We start from the raw sequence: 27,324 nt of genomic DNA, 5'->3' as shown, positions 1-27,324 counted from the left end.
TCTATCACTCTTACACAAAAGCACATCTAATGTATGCACACATTCAGCTTCAGCCTTTATAGAATCCAATGCTGGTCATCAGTGATGTGAATGGTCAAGTATCTACTAGCAAGAGGGAGCATACCATCTGAATTCATTCAATTTTTTTATTTTATTTATTTATTTATTACAGGTACTTATATAGCGCCATCAATTTACACAGCACTTTACATATATATTGTACATTCACATCAGTCCCTATCCCTCAAGGGGCGTACAATCTAAGATCTCTAACTTACATTCATACATACACAGACAAGGGCCAATTTAGACAAGATCCAATTAACCTACCAGCATGTCTTTGGAGAGTGTGGGAGGAAACCCACACAGGCACAGGGAGAACATGCAAACTCTAGGCAGGTGGTGCTGTGGTTGGGATTCAAACCAACAACCTGAGTACTGCCAGGCAGAAGTGCTAACCATTTAGCCACTGTGCTGCCCATATCCTGATTTGACCAGGATACAGCTAACTTGTACAGTAACCTATTTTTCAAAATTTTAAGATCGCTATTGTGCCTTTTTTCTATTGTGAAAAAAACTCAAATAACAATTCCACTAAAATAAGCAAAACATTGGGGGTTTTTTTCATTTTTTTTAAACTTTTATTTGGTTTATTAGAGTTGTGGGGTTTTTTTGCTCATCATGCATGATCATGGTCACTAGTCATACAGGCTGTGTTTTCAAAAATAAAAATATAACCAAAAAAGTAAAAATAACTACAGTATCTCCCAGAAGTGAGTTCACCTCTCACATTTTTGTAAATATTTTATTATAACTTTTCATGTGACAACACTGATGAAATGACACTTTGCTACAATGTAAAGTAGTCAGTGTACAGCTTGTATAACAATGTAAATCTGCTGCCCCCTCAAAATAACTCAACACACCGCCATTAATACTGTATGTGTCCTTTCTCTTGTGTTTTTTTGTTCTTATTTGAAGCTTTCTAGTAAAAAGAAAAAAGTTTTATAACTATTAGTAGTTTAAAAAATATTTGGGTTTTTTTGCCCCATTTTTTTTCTCTACTGTGTCAACCACTTGATCTCCAGAAAGTTTTACTCCTTTCATGGTCAGACCATTTTTTTTGCTATTCAGCACTGTGCTGCTTTAACAGGCAATTGCTCCATCATACAACTCTATGAAAATGAAATATATATAATATTTTTCACACAAATAGAACTTTCTTTTGGTGGTATTTTATCACAAATGTTTTTTTTTAATTATATAATTTAAAAAAATGAAAATTTTGGGGAAAAAAAAGATTTCTGCTGCTGGAAGTAATGGATTATGCAAGGCGTAGGGTGGAGGAAATTCTCTGCAAAAATTGTTTGGCTTAAAGTAGAACTAAAGGCAAGCTTTTCAACTTTAAATACTTTTGCCTTAAAGTGTTATTAAACCCCAGACCCTGCATTCACTATATCCGGTCTCCCCGGACCCTGCATTCACTATATCTGTTCTCCCCGGACCCTGCATTCACTATATCTGTTCTCCCCAGACCCTGCATTCACTATATCTTGTCTCCCCGGACCCTGCATTCACTATATTTGGCCCCCCCGGACCCTGCATTCACTATATCTGTTCTCCCCGGACCCTGCATTCACTATATCTGGTCTCCCTGGACCCTGCATTCACTATATCTGTTCTCCCCGGACCCTGCATTCACTATATCTGTTCTCCCCAGACCCTGCATTCACTATATCTGTTCTCCCCAGACCCTGCATTCACTATATCTTGTCTCCCCGGACCCTGCATTCACTATATTTGGCCCCCCCGGACCCTGCATTCACTATATCTGTTCTCCCCAGACCCTGCATTCACTATATCTGTTCTCCCCAGACCCTGCATTCACTATATCTGGTCTCCCCGGACCCTGCATTCACTATATCTGGTCTCCCCGGACCCTGCATTCACTATATCTGTTCTCCCCAGACCCTGCATTCACTATATCTTGTCTCCCCGGACCCTGCATTCACTATATTTGGCCCCCCCGGACCCTGCATTCACTATATCTGGTCTCCCCGGACCCTGCATTCACTATATCTGGTCTCCCAGGACCCTGCATTCACTATATCCGGTCTCCCCGGACCCTGCATTCACTATATCCGGTCTCCCGGACCCTGCATTCACTATATCCGGTCTCCCCGGACCCTGCATTCACTATATCCGGTCTCCCCGGACCCTGCATTCACTATATCCGGTCTCCCCGGACCCTGCATTCACTATATCTGGTCTCCCCAGACCCTGCATTCACTATATCCGGTCTCCCCGGACCTTGCATTTACTATATCCGGTCTCCCACAGTACACACAACATGGAAATGCAATTATTTTAATTACTATAAACTGCTAAATACCTTTTCTCATCAGCAATTAGAGCAGTCTTGTGACTTCTATCAGTGCCCAGCAGAGCACTGGTTAAAGCTTGTAGGAGGAATTTTCATTCTGCTCTATGAGGATGCAGAACCCCTGACCTCTCTCTGGAAAGTACTGATTGGCCCTGTACTGATCACATGCACTCTCCCAAGAGAAAAAAACACCTCTCTAGCAATACACACTAAACTGGTCATGTGCAAAGTGACTCCACATGATGTCTTATCAGGAGATAAGAGGGGGACACTGGAAGAAGGGGAGGATCAGAAAAGTCAGGATCAAACAGCCTTTTTACACTCTCCCAAGAAAACAAAATACCTCTCTAGCATGTGAAGCATGCCCCTAGCCTCTGTTCTATCAGGAGATATTTGGGAGACACTGGAAGAAGGGGAGGATTAGAGAAGACAGGATCAAACATCCTTTCTACACAATGCAGAGGATTAACCCCTTAGGTTCCACAGTGAGTATAACAAGCATGCTGTACTGCATATATAGAATGATTTTACTGTTGTGGGTTTAGTAACAATCAGCCTGGGCTCACATATATACGGTCCGGTATATCGCATGTGATTCACACAGGAACGCACCACATTACTGTGCAAATCACATATGATTTGTGTGCAGTGCGCTCGGGGCTATACATTTTGTATGGCTCTAATTGCACCGCACCAAAAACGTGCAGGACCCTTTTTTTGGTCCGCACTAAAATCGGATCGCATGGGTATTCACACCTATTCGATCCGATTCTTCACATTGCACCGCGTTTTGCGGACCACTTTTGGGGGGTTGTTAACTTAACATACACACCCGCATCGGTTCGCATGAACGGGGTACGATGTGGTGCGATATTTGCACTGAAAACACGATTTCCACACCGCATCAGTGTGAACCCGGGCTAAAGTGTATGTCAAGCAAAAAATATAAAAAGTCTAGTGAGTGTAGTGAAGTATTAAAACCCCTGTCAGGTTTCTACTGCTCTTTGGAACTCTGATCTGATAGGAGTTCCATCCTTTTCCTACTCTACTAAGGGAAACTGTTTTTATTTCTCCATGTGTTGCTGTTGGAGAGTTTCCCTAACTTCCTATCTGCTAAAATGTTGTCAGCAGGACAGGAAGTGGGGGGAAATCCTTCTAACAAAGCCCTGGATAGCAACCAAACAAAAACTTGGGTCTCTACCAGGGGCGGACTGACAACTCATGGGGCCCCCGGGCAATAGGGGATCATGGGGCCCCTGTGTCCTTGCCCAAACTCAAAAAAGCCTATGAAAAAGGTACCAGGGGCATCTCATGGGGCCCCCTACTGACCCCAGGCCCTCGGGCAGTGCCTGAGTTTCCAAATGGTCAGTCCGCCCCTGGTCTGTACTCTATCCAAAAAAACTTTGGGCTGGATTTAGGATTTAAACTTTAAAAATACAAAAATATGACCATGAAAGAGTCTTCTGATTGTCTGATCGTTGTACCATCACATGCAGTGTGAGTGCGATAGGCCGTGCCTTGCGGCTGTTTGCTGTCTGACAGCTGGAAAATCACCAACAAAGCAAGAAAACGGCACCTATTGTCAGGGCATGTGCTTAGCTCAGTGAGAAATGATGGCAGGAGAAAATCAACACACCACGCAACCATTGCAGGAAGGGTGTTCTAGTCATTCCCTTCATTTATCTATAGCCTGACTCCATAATTAAGCTGTCACAATATTAGGACAGAATGTTTTTGTCAGTGATGGGAAAAACTCCAGAGAAAGGGATGAAGAGGTGGAATAACTTGTCAGAGAGCATCAGGGGAACAAACATCATTTTTAAAAAAATATTTTCTCTCTGCTATTTTGTTGTTTTTTGTTTTTTTTTATAAATTCTGATACCATGAATAGGTAGGTAGTTATTCCAACAGATTGAGGTCTTGTATGTGGTATTCCTCCAAATTTATTTGATTCTGGTTTTGGCTTTCTGATGGCAAAATGTGGGCAAAGTACATGCGTACCTCGGTTTACGAATTTAATGCGTTCTGTGGGACTTTACGTATTTTTAAAAATTTGTAAACCGAAACGCGGTGTTCCATAGGAATGCACTGAAAACCAATTCATCCGTTCCGAAGGTCAGAAAAAAGTAAAATTATTTTTGCTATCTTTAAAATCAAATTAAGCATGATTAGTGACCATAATAACGCACAATGAACAAAAAACATAATATAAACATAAATAACCAAATAAACATTTTAAAAATTATATTTTGCAGATTTTTTTACACTGATTTCACCTGGTGATCCTGCCAATAACACAATACACAACACTTGGGACATGACATCCTATTAGTCCTAATGATACCGTATATGGTGTGTGTATATATATATATATATATATATGTATGTATATATATGTATATATATATATATATATATATGTATTTATATATATATATATATATTTTTTTTTTTTTATTATTATTATTATTTATTTATTTTTAATTTATATATATAAATATATATTTATTTATTTTAATTTTTTTCTGTACCTAGATTTGACCACTGTCTTTCCTAACAATGGGTTAAAGGTGCAGAGCCTGGGTTTCTTGCATTGTATGTTACCCTTGGTTCACACCTAAGTGTTTTCTGCAGTACAGTCCATTTAACATGATTTCCTATGGGACACGTTCACATCTCCACGTTTTCACCCAGTGATTTTTGTGGAAAGGGTCAGGGACTTTTTTGAATGTAAAATGTTGCATTTTTTGGTTCTATAGACTTCACTGGGAACGCTGCAGAAAAGCATGTATTGCGGTTTTGCCGCTATTTTGCGTTTAAAATCTGCCTAGCAACAAGAAAAATTCAACAAAATGAAAAAAAACAAAAAATGCATCAAAAATGCAAAACGCAATGCAGAAATGCCTCAAACGCAACCTACATAGGTGTGAACCTAGCCTAAATAAGGACAGACCTGGGACAGACTCACTTTAACATCATTTACTAATCCTTGCAGTCAGCCATGATACCTTCTCCTGAGAAACATCTAAATGATGAGAAATATTTTAACAAAATGTTTAGGGATGCCATGTGAATGGGAACACACAACAAATTTGACTGCAGAAGTGAAAATATGCTTTGAAGTCAATTTAAAACTATATGGCCATCTATGACTGTCTATAGCAGGGGTGTCAAACTGGCGGCCCTCCAGCTGTTGCGAAACTACAAGTCCCATCATGCCTCTGCCTTTGGGAGTCATGCTTGTAACTGTCAATCTTGCAATGCCTCGTGGGACATCTAGCTTGGCAACAGCTGGAGGGCTGCCAGTTTGACACCCATGGTCTATAGGGTGACAGTGATTTACTGCTGAACAAAAAGATAAAGAAGCAGAATAGAATGATATAAGATCTACTGTTATAATCAGAAACTAAAAAAACAGCGTTACACGATGGCTCATTAAAACCAACGCTGCTGAGTTAGTCTTGTGATTGCATCGTATACAGTACATCTTTTTTTTTTGCAATAGGCTTGATTTTTAAGGTGCTGAACTAAAATGCAGATGTAAAGCATATCATTTTTTAGTTAAGTTTCACTTTAAGTTGAGACCAGTTTTGAGTCCTGGCACATGGCGTTTAAAATGTCATCTTTCGTATATTTCCTGTGTAAGTAACTAATGTGCAGATATCACATTTACCTGCACACCTGAGTCCAGTCCGAATTGATTTTCTGTGCATTTTTCTTTAAAGGTTTTTCTAAAAGGTTTCTTCACAGTGAGAGCTGTGGAAATGTGGAATAGACTCCCTCAAGAGTTGGTTCTGGCCAGCTCAGTGGATTGCTTTAAAAAAAGTCCTGGATTGTTTCTTAGATACACAGAATATAACTGGATATAACATTTATAGGTAAAGTTGATCCAAGGAATATCCGATTGCCTCTCGGGAGATCAGGAAGGAATTTTTTCCCCTGCAGGAGCAAATTAGATCATGCTTTGCTGGGTTTTTATGCCTTCCTCTGGATCAACTGTGGGTGTAGAATTATAACTTTTTTTTTTTTTTAATGGTTGAACTGGATGGACTTTTGTCTTTTTTCAGCCAGACTAACTATGTAACTATATGTAACTATTTATAAAATTTGACCAGACTGATCTCATTTGATTGCATTTACAACACATGATGGCAAAAGGCAATTTTTCCCAACCTGGGTTCAATAAAAAAAACTCCTCCTGAGTTTGCTAGGAGTTCCTTGAGCCGTGAGCAATGGTAAATTAGCCTCTCACCTCCACTGGCCACCAATGCAAGAGGGAACGTCTACGTTGATGTCTAATGTTAGGAAACACTACAACTTTTATTTATTTGATCATTAATATTAATTTTTTTCCTTGTTTTTTTTTATTATTTAAATATTTATAAATTTTCAGCAACTTATATTTCCTACCCCCCCCCCGAAACTCCCCCCCCTTCCTCTTATCCGCCCCCCCCCTCACCCACTCACCCCCACCCATTCCACTCTGCATTTTCCTTATCTTCCTGTGACCCCACCTCCTCTAGAATAAAGAGATAGGTATTGTTCTACATTTTACATTATGCCCCTTACATTCCACATTTAATTTTGATTTTTAATCTTTTTAAATTCTTCAAAATCTATTCCATCTCACATAATATCTCTCCATCCTATCTTCATACATGACAAAGTTTTTCCATCTTACATATTTGATCCACTCGGTTGACCCAATCCTCTACCTTCGGCGCCTCACATCTCCTCCAAAACTTAGGTATCGAACTCTTTGCTGCATTCAAATAATACTTCATTCTTTACATTTGTTAACTGATATCTCTGTACCATGAAAAAGGCAAGTCTCTGGGTATGAAAAAGGCAAGTCTCTGGGTATGGAAAAGGCAAGTCTCTGGGTATGAAAAAGGAAAGTCTCTGGGTATGAAAAAGGAAAGTCTTTGGGTATGAAAAAGGCAAGTCTCTGGGTATGGAAAAGGCAAGTCTCTGGGTATGAAAAAGGCAAGTCTCTGGGTTACAACCCTTGTTGTATGGAGCAGGAGGGTGTAAAAAGTATCCTTACAGGGTGTCAAATATGCTAACTTTAATAACCATAGAAAATGGAGGCATTAAAGATAATAGGTATCGCTAGAAGTATAAAGTATTGGCCAATAACCAAAAAAGCCTACAAAAAAACCAATGTGAACAAGAGTTTCACCAGAAAAAGCAGTTACATAAAGGACAATGCGATACTCAAGTTGAGTATCGCATTGTCCTTTATGCAACCGCCTTTTCTTGTGAAACTTGTTCACATTGTTTTTTTTGTGTCAAATATGCTAAGTATGGCTATTTATTTGTACATTTAAAGCGTTCTACAATTGTGATCACTAATGTGATCGCAGACTCTGGGCATACCTATTTTTTATCAAGTGTTCCCATAGATCTGAAAAATATTTCAAGGGTTCATCCAAGGTAAGAAGGGGAGGGCTGGCATAGTGATTTCTTTTTGCATTTGTGATATATTTGATCTTTATCAGGACAGGTTTGCCGTGTGTGTGTGTGGTCCTACACATCTGATATGTGTTCTTGAACATGTCTTGTTTTGTATGTGTTTGGGCGTAATGGGTGCTTTGCCTACTTCATGCAATTTATCTTGTTCAGCCATGAGATTGATTTTTACTGTTTCTGGGTTTATTGTAAGATCAATTGCTTTGCTTAGAGTTTTCTCTAGAAGTGCCCTGATAGTTTTAAGTTTAACGTGTTACTAAACCCAGGACCCTGCATTCACTATCTCTGGTCTCCCCGGACCCTGCATTCACTGTATCTGGTCTCCCCGGACCCCGCATTCACTATATCCGCTCTCCCCGGACCCTGCATTCACTATATCTGCTCTCCCCGGACCCTGCATTCACTATATCTGCTCTCCCCAGACCTTGCATTCACTATATCTGTTCTCCCTGGACCCTGCATTCACTATATCCGCTCTCCCCGGACCCTGCATTCACTATATCTGGTCTCCCAGGATCCTGCATTCACTATATCCGCTCTCCCCGGACCCTGCATTCACTATATCTGGTCTCCCAGGATCCTGCATTCACTATATCTGCTTTCCCCAGACCTTGCATTCACTATATCTGTTCTCCCTGGACCCTGTATTCACTATATCTGGTCTCCCTTTACCCTGCATTCACTATATCTGTTCTCCCCGGACCCCGCATTCACTATATCTGGTCTCCCCGGACCCTGCATTCACTATATCTGGTCTCCCCGGACCTTGCATTCACTATATCTGCTCTCCCCGGACCCTGCATTCACTATATCTGGTCTCCCCGGACCCTGCATTCACTATATCTGCTCTCCCTGGACCCTGCATTCACTATATCTGATCTCCCCGGACCCTGCATTCACTATATCTGGTCTCCCCGGACCTTGCATTCACTATATCTGGTCTCCCCGGACCCTGCATTCACTATATCTGCTCTCCCCGGACCCTGCATTCACTATATCTGCTCTCCCCGGACCCTGCATTCACTATAATCGGTCTCCCACAGTACACACAAAATGGAAATGCAGTTATTTTAGTAAACATAAACTGCTAAATATTGTTTCTCATCAGCAGTTAGAGCAGTCTTGTGACTTCTATCAGTATCCAGCAGAGCACTGGTTAACGCTTGTAGGAGGAGATTTCACTTTGCTCTAGAAGGATGCAGGACCCCTGACCTCTGTCTGGACAGTGCTGATTGGCTCTGTGCTGATCACATGCACTCTCCCAAGAAAAAAAAAACTTCTCTATTAATACACACCAAACTGAGCATGTGCAGAGTGACTCTACATGATATGTCTTATCAGGAGATAAGAGGGGGGACACTGGAAGAAGGGGAAGATCAAAGAAGACAGGATCAAATAGTGTTTTTATGCAATGCAGAGGGTTAACCCCTTAGGCTGTAGGAGGAAGCAGAACCCCTGACCTCTCTCTGGACAGTGCTGATCACATGCACCCTGCCACGAAAAAAAAAACTCTCTAGCAATATACACCAAACTGAGCATGTGCAGGTTGACCCCAAGGCTCTGTTCTATCAGGATATATTTGGGAGACACTGGAAGAAGGGGAGGATCAGAGAAGAGAGGATCAAACAACCTTTTTACACAATGCAGAGGATTAACCTCTTAGGTTCCACAGTGAGTATAACAAGCATGCTTTGCTTTTACTGTTGTGGGTTTAGCAACACTTGAAGTTTAACTGGCTCATTTGCGCTTTTTATTTTGTGGTAATATTTCTGTTTGGTACAAAAATTGAGGTTTGATTTGAGGAACAAATAATCATCACATTCTTTGCAATAATAAGGAATGAGGTGTTTTTTCATCTTCTTTTTGTTTAACAGGACCATTAAAAATATATATCAGTATGCATTTGGCGGGATGGTGGCACCCTTGCGTCTTGTAATAAGGGGCAGTCATCTGCGGGCAACTGCCCTATCTTCTCTCCTGACCCCTCCATCGCTGTCTCACCCCAACACCCCCCCCCCCATCCTCCCTCCTTTCTGTTTTTTTTCTCCCTTCCCTTCCCTTGTAATCGCCCCCTTCAATCTCCTCAGATAGCTGTGTGTTTGCATTAAATCACCTAAGGCTCTTGTGATATGTTTCCTGTATATGGTATTGTGTAAGAGCTAGGCTATCTCTTCTGATGAAAATGTCATATCCTGGACCCTCCGGTGTGGATGTATTTTTCTGGAAAACACTTAATAAAAATTGTTATGAAGAAAAACACACACACTTATACTTATATACAGCTGTGTTCAAAATAATAGCAGTCAGACATCACTAACCGGATCAATCACTGTTTTTGGTAGAAATGATATTTCTACATGGCAAATAATTTACTAGCAGGTGTAGTTGAGTAATAGAAATCCAACAGACCCAACAGTCATGACATGCATGCTGCTGATTCTGTGTAATTGAATCACTAATTGAAAAGGGCATGTTCAAAATAATAGCCGTGTGGAGTTCTATTAGTGAGGTCATTCATTCTTTGAAAAACAGGTGGCAATTATTGCCCTTATTTAAGGAAGGAAGGCAGCAAATGTTGTACATGCCGGTTACAGTGCATTTCTCTCTGAAATTCTGAGGAAAATGGGTCGTTCCAGACATTGTTCAGAAGAACAGAGTACCTTGATTAAAAAGTTGATTAGAGAGGGGAAAACATATAAAGAAGTGCAGAAAATGATCGGCTGCTCAGTTAAAATGATCGCAAATGCTTTAAAATGGCAACCAAAACCTGAAAGACGTGGAAGAAAGCGAAAAACTACCATTCGAATGGATAGAAGAATAGCCAAAATGGCAAGGACTCAGCCAACAATCAGCTCCAGGAAGATGAAAGAAGGTGTAAAGTTCCCTGTGAGTACTGTTACAATTAGAAGACACCTATGTGAAGCCAAGCTATCTGCAAGAAGCCCCCGCAAAGTCCCACTGTTGGGAAAAGACATTTTGCTGAAGAGGTTACAATCTGCCAAAGAGCACATTGACTGGCCTAAAGAGAAATGGCGCAACATTTTGTGGACTGATGAAAGTAAGATTGTTCTTTTTGGGTCTAGTGGCCGGAGACAGTTTGTCAGACGACCCCCAAACACTGAATTCCAGCCACAGTACACTGTGAAGACAGTGAAGCATGGTGGTGCAAGCATCATGATATGGGGATGTTTCTCATACTACGGTGTTGGGCCTATTTATCGCATACCAGGGATCATGGATCAGTTTGAATACATCAGAATACTTGAAGAGGTCATGCTGCCTTATGCTGAAGAGGAAATGCCCTTGAAATGGGTGTTCCAACAAGACAACGACCCCAAACACACCAGTAAACGTGCAACATCTTGGTTCCAGACCAACAAGATTGACGTTATGGAGTGGCCAGCCCAATCCCCGGATCTTAATCCAATAGAAAACTTGTGGGGTGACATCAAAAATGCAGTTTCTGAGGCAAAACCAAGAAATAGAGAAGAACTGTGGAATGTCGTCCAATCATCCTGGGCTGGAATACCTGATCACAGGGGCCAGAAGTTGGGTGACTCCATGCAACACAGATGTACAGCAGTTCTCAGAAACAGTGCGACTACAACCAAATATTCATGAAGTCATTCAAAGGGAAGCAAAATCTTCAAACATTTTTCAGTTTATATAGTGAATGTTTGAGTTTGTAAAGAAGAATACAAACACTGCGATTTTTTTGAACCGTCTAATATTCACTTTTCTTCCATTTTTTTAGAGGAACAACACAAATTTGATGTATTTTTCTTCATGATTTGATTTGGAATAGAATGTGTCGTGTTCCCAATGCATTTGTGTGGATGGAAATAAAAGCTATTAGAAGGATTTTGTGCTTTATTCACTTTTTTCAACACACTGCTATTATTTTGAACACAACTGTATATATAAATAGAGAGAGAGAGAAAGGGGGGAGAGAAGAGAGAGATGGAAGAGAGAGAGAGAAGGGGGAGAGAAGAGAGAGGGGAGAGAGAATAGAGAGAGAGAAGAGAGAGGAGTGAGAGGGGGGAGAGAGAAGAGATGGAGAGAGAGGGGGGGGGGAGGAGAGAGAGAGGGGAGAGAGAGAGAGAAGAGAGGGGGGGTAGAGGGAAGAGAGAGAGGGGGAGAAGGGAGAGAGAAGAGTGAGAGAGAGGGGAGAGGAGAGGAGAGAGAGGGGAGAGAGAGGGGAGAGAGAGAGAAGATAGAGAGAGAAGAGAGGAAAGAGAGAGAGATAGGGAAGAGGGAGAGAGGGAGGAAAGAGAGAGGGAAGAGAAAGGGAGAGAGAGCACATTCACAACGTATTCAGCCGCTCTTCACTTTTTTCAATGTTGTTAAGTTGCAGCCTGATACTACAGTTGTTTCGATTATTTTTTTTCTCACTAATCTACACTCAGTATTCCATAATGACAAAGTGAAATCAGAATTATAGAAATGTCCGAATTTATTAAAAAAAAAAAAATAATGAAATATCATATTGAACAAAGTATTTAGACTCTTTGCAACAACACTTTAAATTTAGCTCAGGTGCCTCCCATTTTTCTTGATCATTGTTGAGATGTTTCTACACCTTGATTGGAGTTCACCTGTGGACATGATTTGGAAAGGAACACACCTTCTTCTAAAGGCCTCAAAGCTGACAATGCATACTGTATCAGAGCAAAAGCCATAAGGTCAAAAGGAACTGCCTGCAGAGCTCAGAGACAAGATTATTGCAAGACACAGATCTGGGAAAGGCTACACAAAAAAATTCTGCTGCACTGAAGGTGCCTAAGAGCACAGTTGCCTCCATAGTTCTCAAATGGAACAAGTTTGGCTCAACCAGGACTCTTCCAAGAGCTGGTTGCCCGGCCAGACTGAGTAATCAGGGGAGAAGGGCCTCAGTGGTGACCAAGAGGTGACCAAGAACCTTATGGTCACCTGGCCAGACTGAGTAATTGGGGGAGAAGGGCCATAGTGGTGAACAACAGGTGAGCAAGAACCTGATGGTCACCTGACCAGACTGAGTAATCAGGGAAGAAGGGTCTTAGTGGTGACTAAGAGGTGACCAAGAACCTGATGGTCACTTTGACTGAGCTCCAGAGATCCTGTCTGGAGATAGGACAAAGTTCCAGAAGGACAACCATCACTGCAACCCTCCACCAATCTGGGCTTTATGTCAGCGTGGCTAGATGGACGCCTCTCCTTAGTGCAAAACACATTAACCTCCCTGGCGGTATTCCCGAGTGTAGCTCGGGGTAAAGTTTCAGTACCACAAGCGGTAACCCCGAGCTACACTCGGGCTTACCATGCGGCGTTGCTCCGCTGTCCCTCAATCTCTTACCTTGTCCTGCGCTCCCGCAATGACCCTCCTGCAGTGTCCCCTGTAATGTCCTCCGGCAGATGCCGGCATCTGTCATCTGGGTTCCGTCCCCTGCGAGCGTCGGGACATACAGGGGGCGTAACCGGCGGGAAATTTGAAAATGACAAAAAGTGATATTCACTAAATACACTAAAATCACATAGTATAACATTCCTGTATCAAACCATTTCACATACATTTTGTCTCGAGTGCTTTGTCCTGCGCCCTGCCTGCATTTTTACTGTTCCTTCTGCCTGGAAACTGAGAAACGTCCATGGCGTCCAAAAAGTGTCCCTTTAGGTCAAAAGCGGTTTTAGACCGGCTAGAGAACAGCGATAGTAAATCAGAACCACTTGCAGAATTGAGTGATAATGATTCGTGGGGAAATTCGTCATCAGACACTGAAAACGATTTTGCGACTTTGCTCAGCGATGGGCGAACTTGGCGCTCTATTTCAAATTTCAGTGTTTTTGGTTTGATTATATTATTGAATTACATTTATTATTATTATATTATTATTTTTTATGATTATTTATTAAATTATAATTTATGATTTCGTGTTTCAAGTTTTATCCTACCCGGGATGTTTACTAGACTCTTGTTCGGACAGATTTCAGTGAGTTATTCCTAAAAATTACAGCCTACAATAAAAAAAATACATATTTCCATGCAAAGAAATGTGCCGCTTTGAGCACAGAAATATGGACCGCTAGGGAGGTTAAAGCCCGCTTGGAGTTTGCAAGAAAGCTTTTGCAAACGCCAAGCAGGTTTTCATGTGTTTTGCACTGAGGAGCGGCTTCCATCTAGCCACGCTGCCATAAAGCCCAGATCCGTGTAGGAGTGCACTGATGGTTGAGCTTTCCCATGCTTGGCCACCATTTACAGTTCTTTGTGTTGCGAAGATCTCCAGTTTCGGAAACAATGTAATTTTTGTACGTTTGTCATCTGGAGTCAAGCCTGATGCATAAACAGGATTCCGCAATGATAACAAGAAGTCTCCAGCCCAATCTTTAACCAACAAGACTCAACATAGCATTTAAACACATCATTTTTTTTACTTAGCAACAATTGTCTCTCTTTGGTGTCACGTAATGTTCAGCGTACCGTATGTTAAATGATGAAGGGCAGATCCAAGGTGTTTAACGTCATACTGCTGATTCAGTCCCCTCCATACATAAACCTACTTACATTTTATTTTATATTCTAGGCTAAAAGATATTAATAGCACTCAATTTGTTTTCCTCCTTCCGTCATCATTCGATCTTGAGGATATGTATAATTGGCTTCATTCACATTGATTTACTCCTCTGTGTTTTGATTTACATAATTGCTGTCACAGAATAGAAGAATGTTTTATTGGCTCTGGTCCCTCGTGTGTATTTTGGATGGAAGCCTTGGTGCCAAGACTGGGAGGTGCCTCATTATCTATCACTCTTACACAAAACCACATCTAATGTATGCACACAGGTGTACGGAGTGAGCAATGCGCAAACCAGGCGGAAAAATTCATTCAGCTTTAGGCTCGGTTCACACCTATGCACTTTGTGTTTGAGCCGTTTCTGCAGTGTGTTTTGTGTTTTTGCCTCGTTTTTTATGCATTTTTTTCTTTAGTTGTTGCTAGGCAAATGCAAAATGCATCAAAAACGCACTACATGCTTTTCTGCAGCATCTCCATTGAAGTCTATAGAACAAAAAACACAACGGTATGCGCTTAAAAAAGTCCCTGACCCTTTCCAAAAAACGCTCCGGGTGAAAACGCGGAGATGTGAACCTGTCCCATAGGAAATCATGTTAAATGGACTGCTGTGCGTTTCTGCAAAACGCAGCGGAAAACGCATAGATAGGGAACCTAGACTTAGGGCCCTTTCACAGGGACATTCTTTGATCCATTCAGCAGGGGGATACATGACCAGACTCCCCTCTGAACCGGAACAGAACAGGACAGAAGTCGCTTTTGTAAAATCCATGCTCGTTGATTTAGTTTTGCAAGTGGACCTTTTTGCAGACCCGTGTTGGATCTACGGGCAGCCGGGAAAAAAATAGACATGTATGTGTACATCATATTACCTCCGATCCATCACATTTACGTCTGGAAATATGAAAAAGGACCCAGTCCCTTTCCATTTCTTTTTCCAGACCTTGATGGACGCACAGAAAAGTGGATGTAAACAGATACATGTCTATTTATACCTGCCTGTCCATAGACTTATGAGGAGTTTCTGATCAGGTCCATAGACTTATGTGGAGCTTCTAATCAGGTCCATAGACTTATGAGGAGTTTCTGACCAGGTCCATAGACTTATGTGGAGCTTCTGATCAGGTCCATAGACGTATGTGGAGCTTCTAATCAGGTCCATAGACGTATGTGGAGCTTCTGATCAGGTCCATAGACTTATGTGGAGCTTCTGATCAGGTCCATAGATTTATGTGGAGATTCTGATCAGGTCCATAGATTTATGTGGAGCTTCTGATCAGGTCCATAGATTTATGTGGAGCTTCTGATCAGGTCCATAGACTTATGAGGAGCTTCTGATCAGGTCCATAGACGTATGTGGAGATTCTGATCAGGTCCATAGATTTATGTGGAGCTTCTGATCAGGTCCTTAGACTTATGAGGAGCTTCTGATCAGGTCCATAGACTTATGTGGAGCTCCTGATCAGGTCCATAGACTTGTGTGGAGCTTCTGATCAGGTCCATAGACTTGTGTGGAGCTTCTGATCAGGTCCATAGACTTGTGTGGAGATTCTGATCAGTTCCATAGATTTATGTGGAGCTTCTGATCAGGTCCGTAGACTTATGAGGAGCTTCTGATTAGGTCCATAGACTTATGTGGAGCTCCTGATCAGGTCCATAGACTTGTGTGGAGCTTCTGATCAGGTCCATAGACTTGTGTGGAGCTTCTGATCAGGTCCATAGACTTGTGTGGAGATTCTGATCAGGTCCATAGATTTATATGGAGCTTCTGATCAGGTCCATAGACTTATGTGGAGCTTCTGATCAGGTCCATAGACGTATGTGGAGCTTCTAATCAGGTCCATAGACGTTTGTGGAGCTTCTGATCAGGTCCACATAAAAAACTGATAGAGGATGCTGATCATAAAGCCAGTGTGAGAAGACCCTATGTGCCCGGTCACACTGGTGCGATTTCAGGTGCGATTTGTGAATTGAAATTGCACCTGAAATTGGATCTAGTGAATGTCAGTGTCTTAACATGTGCGATTTGCTGCAGTGCAAGTAGCAACAAAGTCTTCAGAAATAGCATCTGAATTCGCACTGAAATTGCACACAAATCCTGTGATTTTAACCTCCTGGCCCTTTATGAGTTTCAGAAGCCGGGAGGTGGGGCGGGGTTTTAGGGTCATGTGACCGCTGTGATTTGCTGTCACGGCAGTCACATGATCAGAAAAGGTCCCGATCGAAAGGGGAGATCAGGACCTTTACGGGAGTCGCAGATCAGGACCTTTACGGGAGTCACAGACATATGTGCTGGGAGCGCGCACTCAGCACATATGTATTCTCTAATTGCACGCAAATATGCGTTCGCTCGACGTCAAGGCCCAGACACTGAGAGGCCGCATATTTGCATGCGATCAGCATCAAGGGGTTAAATCACAGCGGTGTGACCAGTGACTAAGTCTTTATAGTATCCAATGCTAGTCATTAGTAGTGTGAATAATTATGTACCTACTAGCAAAAGAAAGGAAATCTGAACTGATTTGTAGCTGACCAGGATACAGCTAATGTGGAGGCTTTTATTTTGAAAAATTGGACTTCAGGATTTTTAAGTTGCTTTTTTTGCCTTTTTTTTCCCCTTATTTTGTAAAAAAGCCTCAATTAACAACAAAATCTACAAATCTGCAAAAAAAAAGTACAAGAAAAAGACTTAATTTTTTTTAACTATTTTGGCTATTTTTATGTTGTGATTTTTTTTTTATCATCAAACATTTGAAAAGCCATTACAGTTCCATTTATTTTTAAAAAATAAAATATTCATATGCAATATTTCTTATCTAGCTTACCACAAAAAAACAAAAAAAACAAAAAAAATTATCTTTTTATTCCTCTCGTGTGGTTCTAAAGACAAAGCTTTTTTTTACCTTAATGTATTCTGTGCAACCTTCCTGATCTCAATCCAGCGATGTGCAGGAGTTCAGCAGGTCTCTCAGGCTCTTTCTCCCCTCAATGGACAGAGAGGCAACAGAGAGAGCCATTGGTTCCTGCTGCTGTCAATCACAGCCAGTGAGGAGAGAGAGGGGGTCAATGGACACACTGAGCCAGCTCAGAAGTGAGCATGCAAGAGTGCCCCCCGTAGCAAGCAGCTTGCTATGGGGGCACTCGGTGGGGGGAGGGGCCAGGAGCACCAGCAGAGACTCCAGAAGAGGAGGATCAGGGCTGGTTTTACCACCATCAGGTAAATATAACATGTTTGCTATATAAAAAAAATATCCTTTAGCCCCCGTTGACACCAATGTGGTTGACAGTCCAAATTACATCACAAGCTGCAGCCTATTTATGCCTATGGAACCATTAAAATCGGTGCAACTCTGACCAATTTTGAAAAAGGTTCCTGAACTGCTTTTGATGATTTCATGTAGTACTTGCATTGACACCTGTGCATAAAGTTGCTCAGATGTCTGAAATTGCACTGACCGATGGCTTTGAAATCGCGCTACTTCCACTGAAGTTACGCAATATCAAAGGCGCATTCAATGTGAACCAGGGCTTAGAATCACATTAACCACTTGCCCTCCAGAGGATTTACCCCCCCCCCCCCCTCCTGAACAGGCCACTTTTTGAAATACAGCGCTGCATTACTTTAGCTGACAATTGCGCGGTCATGCAACGCTATACATAAATGAAATGTATGTCCTTTTTCCCCACAAATTGAGCTTTCTTACGGTGGTATTTGATCTCCTCTGCGTTATTTATTTTTTGCACTATAAACAAAAAAATGACAATTTTGAGAAAAAGAACAATATTTTTTACTTTTTGCTATTAAAGATGTCCAGTAAAAAAATGTAAAAATCAAATTTTGCCATAAATTTAGGCCAAAATGTATTCTGCTACATGTCTTTGCTAAAAAAAAAATTCCTAATACATGTAAATTAATTGGTTACATGAAAGTTATAGCGTCTACAAATGGAGGTATATTTACAGGAATTTTTTTTTTATACTAGTAATGGCGACGGTCAGCGACTTATAGCAGGACTGCGGCGGGCACTCTGAGACTGGGGCACTGGGCAGGAAGGGCTTAACATCTGGGGTGATCAAAGGGTTAACTGTGTGCTATGTGTGTTTTACTAGGGAGGCATACTGTGCTATGCAGAGCCATACAAAGCAGTGTGCTGCAGCTGACAGCAGAGAGATCTGTATTGTTCACATACAGACCTCTCCCCCGTCAGTGATACTTGGCGATCGCCAGGTGCCGGAGGGGAATTACTGTCCGGGACCCGGTGATCGACAGCTGAAGCCTCCAATGGTGGCGTGGGTAGGGCGCATGCGCCCCCTACCTGGAAATGCAAAATCACGTGTATATATACGTGATTTTGCACAGCCCTTCCGTCGTGTAGCAGTATTTCTGCTATAGGGCGGAGGGGAAGCGGTTAAATAAATGTTGCTGACAAGAGACCCTCTCCAGTGCTAGTGTGGGCAGCTCCAGCCTCATCATATCTTTTTGAGCTGAAATGTTAACCGTCAATAAATGCTCTATGGAATAATGATATTGTTTACCCTTAAGGGTGAATTGATGCAAAAGCCAACTGAATTGTCGATAAGATAATCCGAACTCCAGCTGTCTGTGTCTCTACTTGTTCATAATTACTGATTGCTGTCAGGATGTATGCCTCCTGTGCTGCATTCCTGTTGTTAGTAGTCAGTGTTTGCAGAGTCACCGTCAGTGTGGGGGGGCTGCTGTCATGATCATCCTGGGAAAAAAATCAGCTTGAAGCACTAGGAAGTATTTAATCTACGCTAAACTCTGTTTTAAAAAAACATTCTATTCAAGTATGCATTCACTAAATAAAATCCCTTATATTGCTCTCAGCCCCCTCCAAATCTACAATTCCAATTTTTTGTGCTGTAATCCATCTTGTTAGAAGGTGGCTACATTCATTTTCCATGGTCCCACTGTATGTAGGAACATAGCCACCCTTTATTGTTCTGTCCTGAGATGGACTGTAGATTATTCTTTATTTATTTATTTCAGGTACTTATATAGCGCCGTCAATTTACACAGCACTTTACATGTATATTGTACATTCACATCAGTCCCTAACCCTCAAGGGGCGTACAATCTAAGGTCCCTAACTCACATTCATGCATACACATACTAGGGACAATTTAGACAGGAGCCAATTAACCTCCAAGCATGTCTTTGGAGTGTGGGAGGAAACTGGAGTACCCGGAGGAAACCCACGCAGGCACAGGGAGAACATGCAAACTCCAGGCAAGTGGTGCTGTGGCTGGGATTCGAACCAACAACCCTAGTACTGCCAGGCGGAAGTGCTAATCATGTAGATTATGGGATTTGTAGTTTCCATAGAGCAGGTCACATGACCACAACTAATGTGTATTGCATAGCTCAAAGTGTAGGCATTGGGCCATGTAATTTCTGTTGAAGGAATAGATCAGAGTTCAGACTTGATGGATCCTCCCAGTTAAGATCATGTGACTCGTGCCTAGACACCAATGGAAGGGCAGCGCTACTAATAAAATCAGATGAAAAAATCAAATACACAAGTTGCACAATAGCATATGTGAAGATAACTCAGTCCATATTACGTGGTGAGATAAAGTGATTATGTGCAATTGTCCAAACAATCCATGATCAAAGATAATCGTGACTCTTGTGTTCTTGTGAATGTACAAATAATGCACTAACCAGATAGCGCATAGTAGTAGCGCTGCTTACTCTTTTATATTTTCCACTGGGTTCCAAAGGTTACCTCTTATGCTAGCGGCTTTATATTCATGTTCCCAGCGCTCAATTACCATTTTATATATACCAATGGAAGGGCAATGCTTCTCCCAGGAGTCTGCACTGAGATTTAGGTACAAAGAAGCAATAAGAACGAGTGCTATGGGTACGGGTCACAGGTGCTAGGCCAACTGGATGTCCAAATGCAAACAAATTATAAATATAATCCAATGTAGATAAAAGTATATTCAGTCATAATGATAAACGATGTGACAACAGTCAGTATAAAAACAGCTTGATGGAACACAGCACAGTCGTGCGAAACACGTCATCACGGCAACCACCACAATTCCAGCTGGTTCTACACACCAACCTACGCTTGATTGAGTTCCTATGGCTCCTGTTCCAGCTAATCAGCCAATCACATGGCAGCAACTCAGTGCATTTAGGCATCTAGACGTGGTGAGGACGACTTGCTGAATTTAAAACCGAGCATCTGAATGAGGAAATAAGGGTATTTAATTGATATTGGATGTGCCATAGTTGTTGGTGCCAGATGGGCTGGTCTAAGTATTTCAAAAACTGCTGATCTACTGGGATTTTCACGCACAACCAACTCTAGGGTTTACAGAGAATGGTCCAAAAAAGAGAAAATATCCAGTGAGCAGCATTTGTGTGGACGAAAATGACTTGTTGGTATCAGAGGTCAGAAGAGAATGGGCAGACTGGTTCAAGATGATAGAAAGGCAACAGTAACTCTTGTCAATATGGACCAGAATCTCTGGGAATGTTTCTAACACCTTGTAGAACCTATGACACGAAGAATTAAGTTAGTTCTGAAGGCAAAGGGGGTCCGACCCGGTACTAGCAAGGTGGACCTAATAAAGTGGCCAAAGAGTGTATATTTACTTGACTAAACAAAATGATCTGTCACAAGCCTGAGTTATACAACGGAGCTTTTGATGAAATATGAAGAAGCAGTTAGTTTTGGTGAAATTGGCATATCAAAATAATCCATAGATCCAGAGATACATGTACTTACATTTATATGTAAATTTTGATGTTTTAAGTTTGGCCTAGCCCTCTCCTGCCTTCCATATATTTGTCTTGTAATATAATAGGGAGAAGCGCTGGGCAATTGGGAACCTTAGGAAGTAGAAAGAAAATCACAACCTCCAGAAGAAAATCTTAATTTTCTGTGCAATTTTAGGTATCTGTATCTCTGGACCTGCTGACTATTTTTATGTGAGGTTTTGTTTTTTTTATTAGATGGTCAGTTTAATTGCTCATGTGAATTTTTTGATTATTCATTGTTTGATATTGTCAAATGGAAGGATGTATTTCTTTTGCAGTTTTATCTGAGTATCCAAGCGTCCTTCTTGAGGGCTGGGTAACCTGCTAAACTTGTTGGTTTCTCATTGCAATGGTCTTTTTCTTTCAGAAGAAACACTAAGGGGCACTTAGAGGAAACAACTTTCCAGAGAGAATGAAATTTGTTTAAGATTGACAAAAAGGAATTTTGACTATTGTAATAAATGAAATATCTTCAAATTATCTCTGTTTGGACTTGTCTTGAAATGTCTTGTTGTTTTGGGACAGTCTATAAATCAAGGCTAAACTTTCTAACAATACTTCTCTTGTCTTTTCAGCTTCACGTGGCTCTCTGGGCAAGTCCACAGAAACTTTTTGTGCAAGTTTTCCGGACATGTGGTGGAGTTATTTGATGAAGAGTTTAGGCATCTATATGCCACATCCAAACCAGTGATGGGTTTGAAGTCCCCTGCTCCAATGGCTCCAGTCCTAAAAAAAGATAACGAGAAAGGGGCAATGTCGGACAACAGCACCCAGGAGAGTAAAAACACTACCTCAGAACCTCTTAGTGGGTCATCCAGTATCTCCCACAATTCACAACCACCATCATCCCCTTCCTCCATTACTCCAGTTCAATCTCCAGTTCTATCTCCAGTGACATCCCCCCTTCAGCGCATTAATTCTTTCCATGGCTACTCTTCTCTTCGATCTCCCCCAACGCCAACCAACTACCAACCGAACTACTTCCAAAGAAGCTACCAACCTGAGTCCCCAACCCACCCATTCAACAATAATAACAACATCTACCGCTCATTCAGGACCCGCAGAGAAGACTTTCTGACCTCCAGATTTACCCAAGGGTGGAGATTGTTTTCTAAACCAACAATGACCTAAAACATGCTATTAGTTGCTATGCGCTGGTACAAATAATGCACTGAACAACTAAAAACTCCAGTAGTAAAATGAAAATTGATAAGTATAAAATGTAAAATTTAAAAAAAAAATTTTATTAAAAAGGAAACACTGAGCATGAACAAGTAGGTAACATTTCTTCAATGTCATAACTCGCCCTACTGAACAGGGAGCTAAACCAAGACCTCTGCTTCTCTAATTAGTATAGAAACAAGAAAAAAAAACTGTAGGCCATTTACAACTTTTATGAGTAAAAGTTCTGAGTAAGAGTAAAAGCCACAAGACTCCTACTAATATCTTTGTTAGACAGGAAACCCTCCTCTGTGAACCTCCCTTACATTAGTGGGACAAGACTTCCTTGGCCTAAACTGTTCACATCTGCCATCCCTTTGTCTGATGAATGTGCCTCAGGAGCCAGTAAGGCCCTCTCATTAGATAGGAAGATGGCAACTCTTGGTGCCTAGTTCAAAAATGACACCCCAGAAACTGGTTTCATGGAGGCACATGTAATAGGGTTTCCAAACTAATAAACGTAGAAGAAAGCATCTTGTTGTATTTACTCTTAAGTTTAAAATGGCTGTTTATGCCCAAGATTGCTCATAGCTGTACAACAGAAATCGAAACCTGATAGTTTCTCAAACTTGTCATACAGATAAAAAAAATCTTCCAGACTTCTTCCATCACTTATTGGAGAAATAAAAAGCTGCCCCTTTCTACTCCTTATACCTTCCTATTGTCCAGTTACTGTTATCTCCCCCACCACCCTCCTGACTTCACCATGAATGTAGTTCTGTTTCACATGCTGCTTTATACATTGACATACCTCCTGACACCAAGTTTGCCTGGACAGATCCCCTGCTGACTTGGCACCATTTACAGGCAACTAAACTCTTCAGTAAGACATAGATGCTAAACCCAACACAATTTATCTTCAGCTAATTGCAGTACAGAGGATATTTTTCCAGTTCTTTGAAGTATAAGAAGATAATGACTTGCCTAAGCCGTGTCTCTGTGATGTACTAACGCTGACTGAGGAAATATGGAAGAAACAGGGCACGTTTGGATAGGACTGAACTAACTAGCACTAAACAGAAAAAATACACATAAATGGGGCAGAACAAATATTTATGTTTTACAAATGCGATTAGTTAAGCAGTGTTGAGAAAAGGACGTCTAGTTTAATGGGAGGCTATTTTGGTTTTGGGCTATTTTTATTGTTGTTTACTATTGTAGTAACTTATCCCTATGATTATTAATCGTTTTTATTAATTGTTTATAATAAAAAAAACACCTAATATTGGGGGCTTCCATGACATTTAGGTTGGAAGGCATACTAGGCTATCTAATAAGAAAGCCCAGCACTGCTAGCACATTTGTTTACTTCCTCTATCTAACTGAAAATCCATAAAGTCTCTTTGAGCTAGTAGACATTCGTGTGTCTTCTGACTCATTCATCTGTGTGTAAATAGATCTGAATAGCAGAAGATGAAGTTACACAGGCAATTCTGACTATTCACTGCATAGTAGTAAGGCAGGCAACTTCAACACCACCTGCTGGTAACAAGTAGTAAATGCAAAATAATCATATCCAATATCTGTATTTTTTGTTAGCAATAAGATTTAAAATGTAAAAATCGAAATTTTCATACCATAAAATAAAAAAGAAAATTTATTCAAATCAAAAATAATATTCCCTTTCAGCACATCTGCAATGTTCCTATACAGAATAAGTGGTTAGCCAATTAATTTTACCAATTATCTGGAGTTGTTCTTGAAACTTGAACATTCATTGAATGCAGTGTATTGCTGTTACATGGTGTAAGTATTCATACAATGGCATCAGGAAGTATTTTGAAATGAGTAGTAAAGTTACTTCTTTTTTGTATTTTTTATAACGCACATTTGTTTATTTGCTTGCAGTCTTTCAGCATGAACTATTTTGAGTTCTTTACTGAGTCCATTGGTGTTCTTGGTCATGTCGTAACCAGTGTAAGATTTTATTTTTGCTGCTTATAGGATGTTGATGGTCAAGGGTCACCACACAAGGGCTAAGAGTTACAAGTGGTGTACCCAACTATGGAATGACCTCAATGACTAGGTGATTGCCTGCTTATAGGATGTTTATGTTCAAGGGTCACCATACAAGGGCTAAGAGTTACAAGCGGTGTACCCAACGATGGAATGACTTCAATGACTAGGTGATTGTCTGCTTATAGGATGTTGATGGTCAAGGGTCACCATACAAGGGCTAAGAGTTACAAGCGGTGTACCCAACCATGGAATGACTTCAATGACTAGGTGATTGCCTGCTTATAGGATGTTGATGGTCAAGGGTCACCATACAAGGGTTAAGAGTTAAAAGCGGTGTACCCAACCATGGAATTACTTCAAGGACTAGGTGATTGCCTGCTTACAGGATGTTGATGGTCAAGGGTCACCACACAAGGGCTAAGAGTTACAAGTGGTGTTACCCAACCATGGAATGACTTCAATGACTAGGTGATTGCTTGCTTATAGGATGTTGATGGTCAAGGGTCACCATACAAGGGCTAAGAGTTACAAGCGGTGTACCCAACCATGTAATGACTTCAATGACTAGGTGACTGGCCAAGGTCACTTTAGTGAGTGCTACCGGGTGTAGGCCATCCCATTTTCTATGTATGTTTGGAAAAAGATCCATCAATCTTCTTCATTTTCCCATCTACCAAGTTTTAGGGAAAGTCACAGAGAGTACTGCCACAGAGGCCAAAAAGTTGAAGACAAGCAGATATCTCACTACCCTCATTGTCGATTACACATTTGACAACAAAGCACCAGGTTCACCTAACTGCCACCCCTCCAACTGCAAATACTCACATCTCGTTTGCTCATCCAATTCTCTGTTGACCCCTTAAAGTGATTAGAAAACCCATGCATAAGCGCCAGTTCCCTCTGGTTGAAGCTTACATAGGACTAAGGACAATCTCCTTGCTCCCACGTTTCAAGCAATTGGTTAGCAAGGTTTGCAAAGCCGCATCATGGGAGGAAGGGGCGTGGGTAACATGATCTTCATAGAGGAGAATAACAAGAATTTAATTTTGCTTGCCATGATCAACTCAACTGGGGCAGGGGCAAAATAAGGTGAGTATATGCAGATGCAGAGGCAGCAGTTAAGTGGACCCGTTGCTTTGCATTGCATGAACACAGCACAGGTTCACTTTAACAAGTTAGCAGGATAGCGGTTTTCCTGGTTTTATACTTTTTGTAGATGATTGGTTTTGTAGATTACTGCTCAGTCTGTAATTGTAACAGAAGGTGAGAGCTGAAGATGCTGAATGACTGCACTGACACTGTAAAAACTGTTACTGATTTTAAATAAAATGTACATATTATATAAATAACATATTTAGTGTGTGTTGTTTTTTTTGGGGGGGAAGGGGGGGCATTAAGTAATTTGTAGATGAAAATAATTCATGTCAGGGCTCCCAGGTATGACCAGAGGTGTGTGACTGAAGCAGGGAAACGCAGACCTCAGATATGTTATAAACAATATAATTTATTAACACTAACAGTACAAACATAAACGCAGTGCAATACTAAAACATAATACAGTGCAAACAAACCAAACCACCCACAGATAACAGTATATACAAGCAAGCGTCGTCAGGCAGGCCGGGTCAATATCAATTGGGCAGGTAGGTACAGGGGGAGCAAGCGGAGAATAGTCGGGGTCACAGGCCAGGTTCAGCAGGTAGCAAGCAGCATAGTACAGAGGGTCAGACAGAGGAATGGTCAGGGTCACAAGCCAGGATCAGAGCAGGAGAAGTCAGCAAAGGAACAGAAACAGGATGCAGGACAGATACAGGGCCCAGGACAAACACAACACCAAGGCAGAGTCTGCAAGTCTGGCCATCCCTTAAATACCCCAGCATCATCAGTTCCAGGTGTTAGCTGGCTGAAAGGTTGAGTCTCTGATTGCTGGGAGCACCCGCTGGCCAGCCCTGGTACTGCAGATCAAAAGGCAGGTGAGTCCCACCATTGCTGGCCAGTCCATTCCTAACAGTACCCCCCCCTCAAGGAGCGGCCTCAGGACGCTCCAAACAGTCCTAGCTGGGCAAAATGTTCCACCGCCCGGGTCTGGCAACTGGCGGGATATCAAAGACTGGCACACCGGGCAGGACTCCGGGCAGCGGCACACCGGGCTGGACTCCGGGCAGAGGCACATCGAGCAGAGGCACATCGAGCAGAGGCACACCGGGCAGAGGCACATCGGGCAGGACTCCGGGCAGAGGCACATCGGGCAGGACTCCGGGCAGAGGCACACCGGGCAGAGGCACATCGGGCAGGACTCCAGGCAGAGGCACATCGGGCAGGACTCCGGGCAGAGGCACATCGGGCAGGACTCCGGGCAGAGGCACATCGGGCAGGACTCCGGGCAGAGGCACATCGGATTACCAGGCGAAGCAGCAGGCACCGGGCCCCCGGGCGGAGCAGCAGGCACCGGGCCCCCGGGCGGAGCAGCAGGCACCGGGCGGAGCAGCAGGCACCGGGCCCCCGGGCGGAGCAGCAGGCACCGGGCCCCCGGGCGGAGCAGCAGGCACCGGGCCCCCGGGCGGAGCAGCAGGCACCGGGCCCCCAGGCGGGGCGACAGGCATCGGGCCCCCAGGCGGGGCGACAGGCATCGGGCCCCCAGGCGGGGCGACAGGCATCGGGCCCCCAGGCGGGGCGACAGGCATCGGGCCCCCAGGCGGGGCGACAGGCATCGGGCCCCCAGGCGGGGCGACAGGCATCGGGCCCCCAGGCGGGGCGGCGGGCGCCGGACCCCCAGGCGGAGCGACAGGTCTCGGGCCCTCAGGCGGAGCGGCGGGCGCCGGACCCCCAGATGGAGCGATAGGTCTCGGGCCCTCAGGCGGAGCGGCGGGCGCCGGACCCCCAGGTGGAGCGACAGGTCTCGGGCCCTCAGGCGGAGCGGCGGGCGCCGGACCCCCAGGAGGAGCGAC

The 27,324-nt window shown here is 42.5% G+C and overlaps 1 protein-coding gene across 1 annotated transcript in view; it reads left to right on the top strand.

Moving 5' to 3' along the window:
* SACK1A (scaffolding CK1 anchoring protein A) overlaps positions 1-25,725 on the top strand; it is an 86,368-nt gene extending 60,643 nt beyond the window's left edge. The window contains exon 4 of the mRNA XM_089677535.1: positions 21,772-25,725. Coding sequence (XP_089533661.1) covers positions 21,772-22,327 — 556 coding nt within the window. The 3' untranslated portion in view covers positions 22,328-25,725. The remainder of the gene's footprint in view (positions 1-21,771) is intronic.
* Positions 25,726-27,324: the final 1,599 nt, after the last annotated feature.

The sequence above is a fragment of the Staurois parvus genome, unplaced genomic scaffold (genome assembly GCF_062004578.1).
Source record: "Staurois parvus isolate SC_StPar_1 unplaced genomic scaffold, SC_StPar_1.0 ptg000187l, whole genome shotgun sequence".
NCBI lineage: Eukaryota > Metazoa > Chordata > Amphibia > Anura > Ranidae > Staurois > Staurois parvus.
The sequence above is the reverse complement of the archived record's forward strand: the minus strand, read 5'-3'. Positions and strand labels throughout refer to the sequence as shown.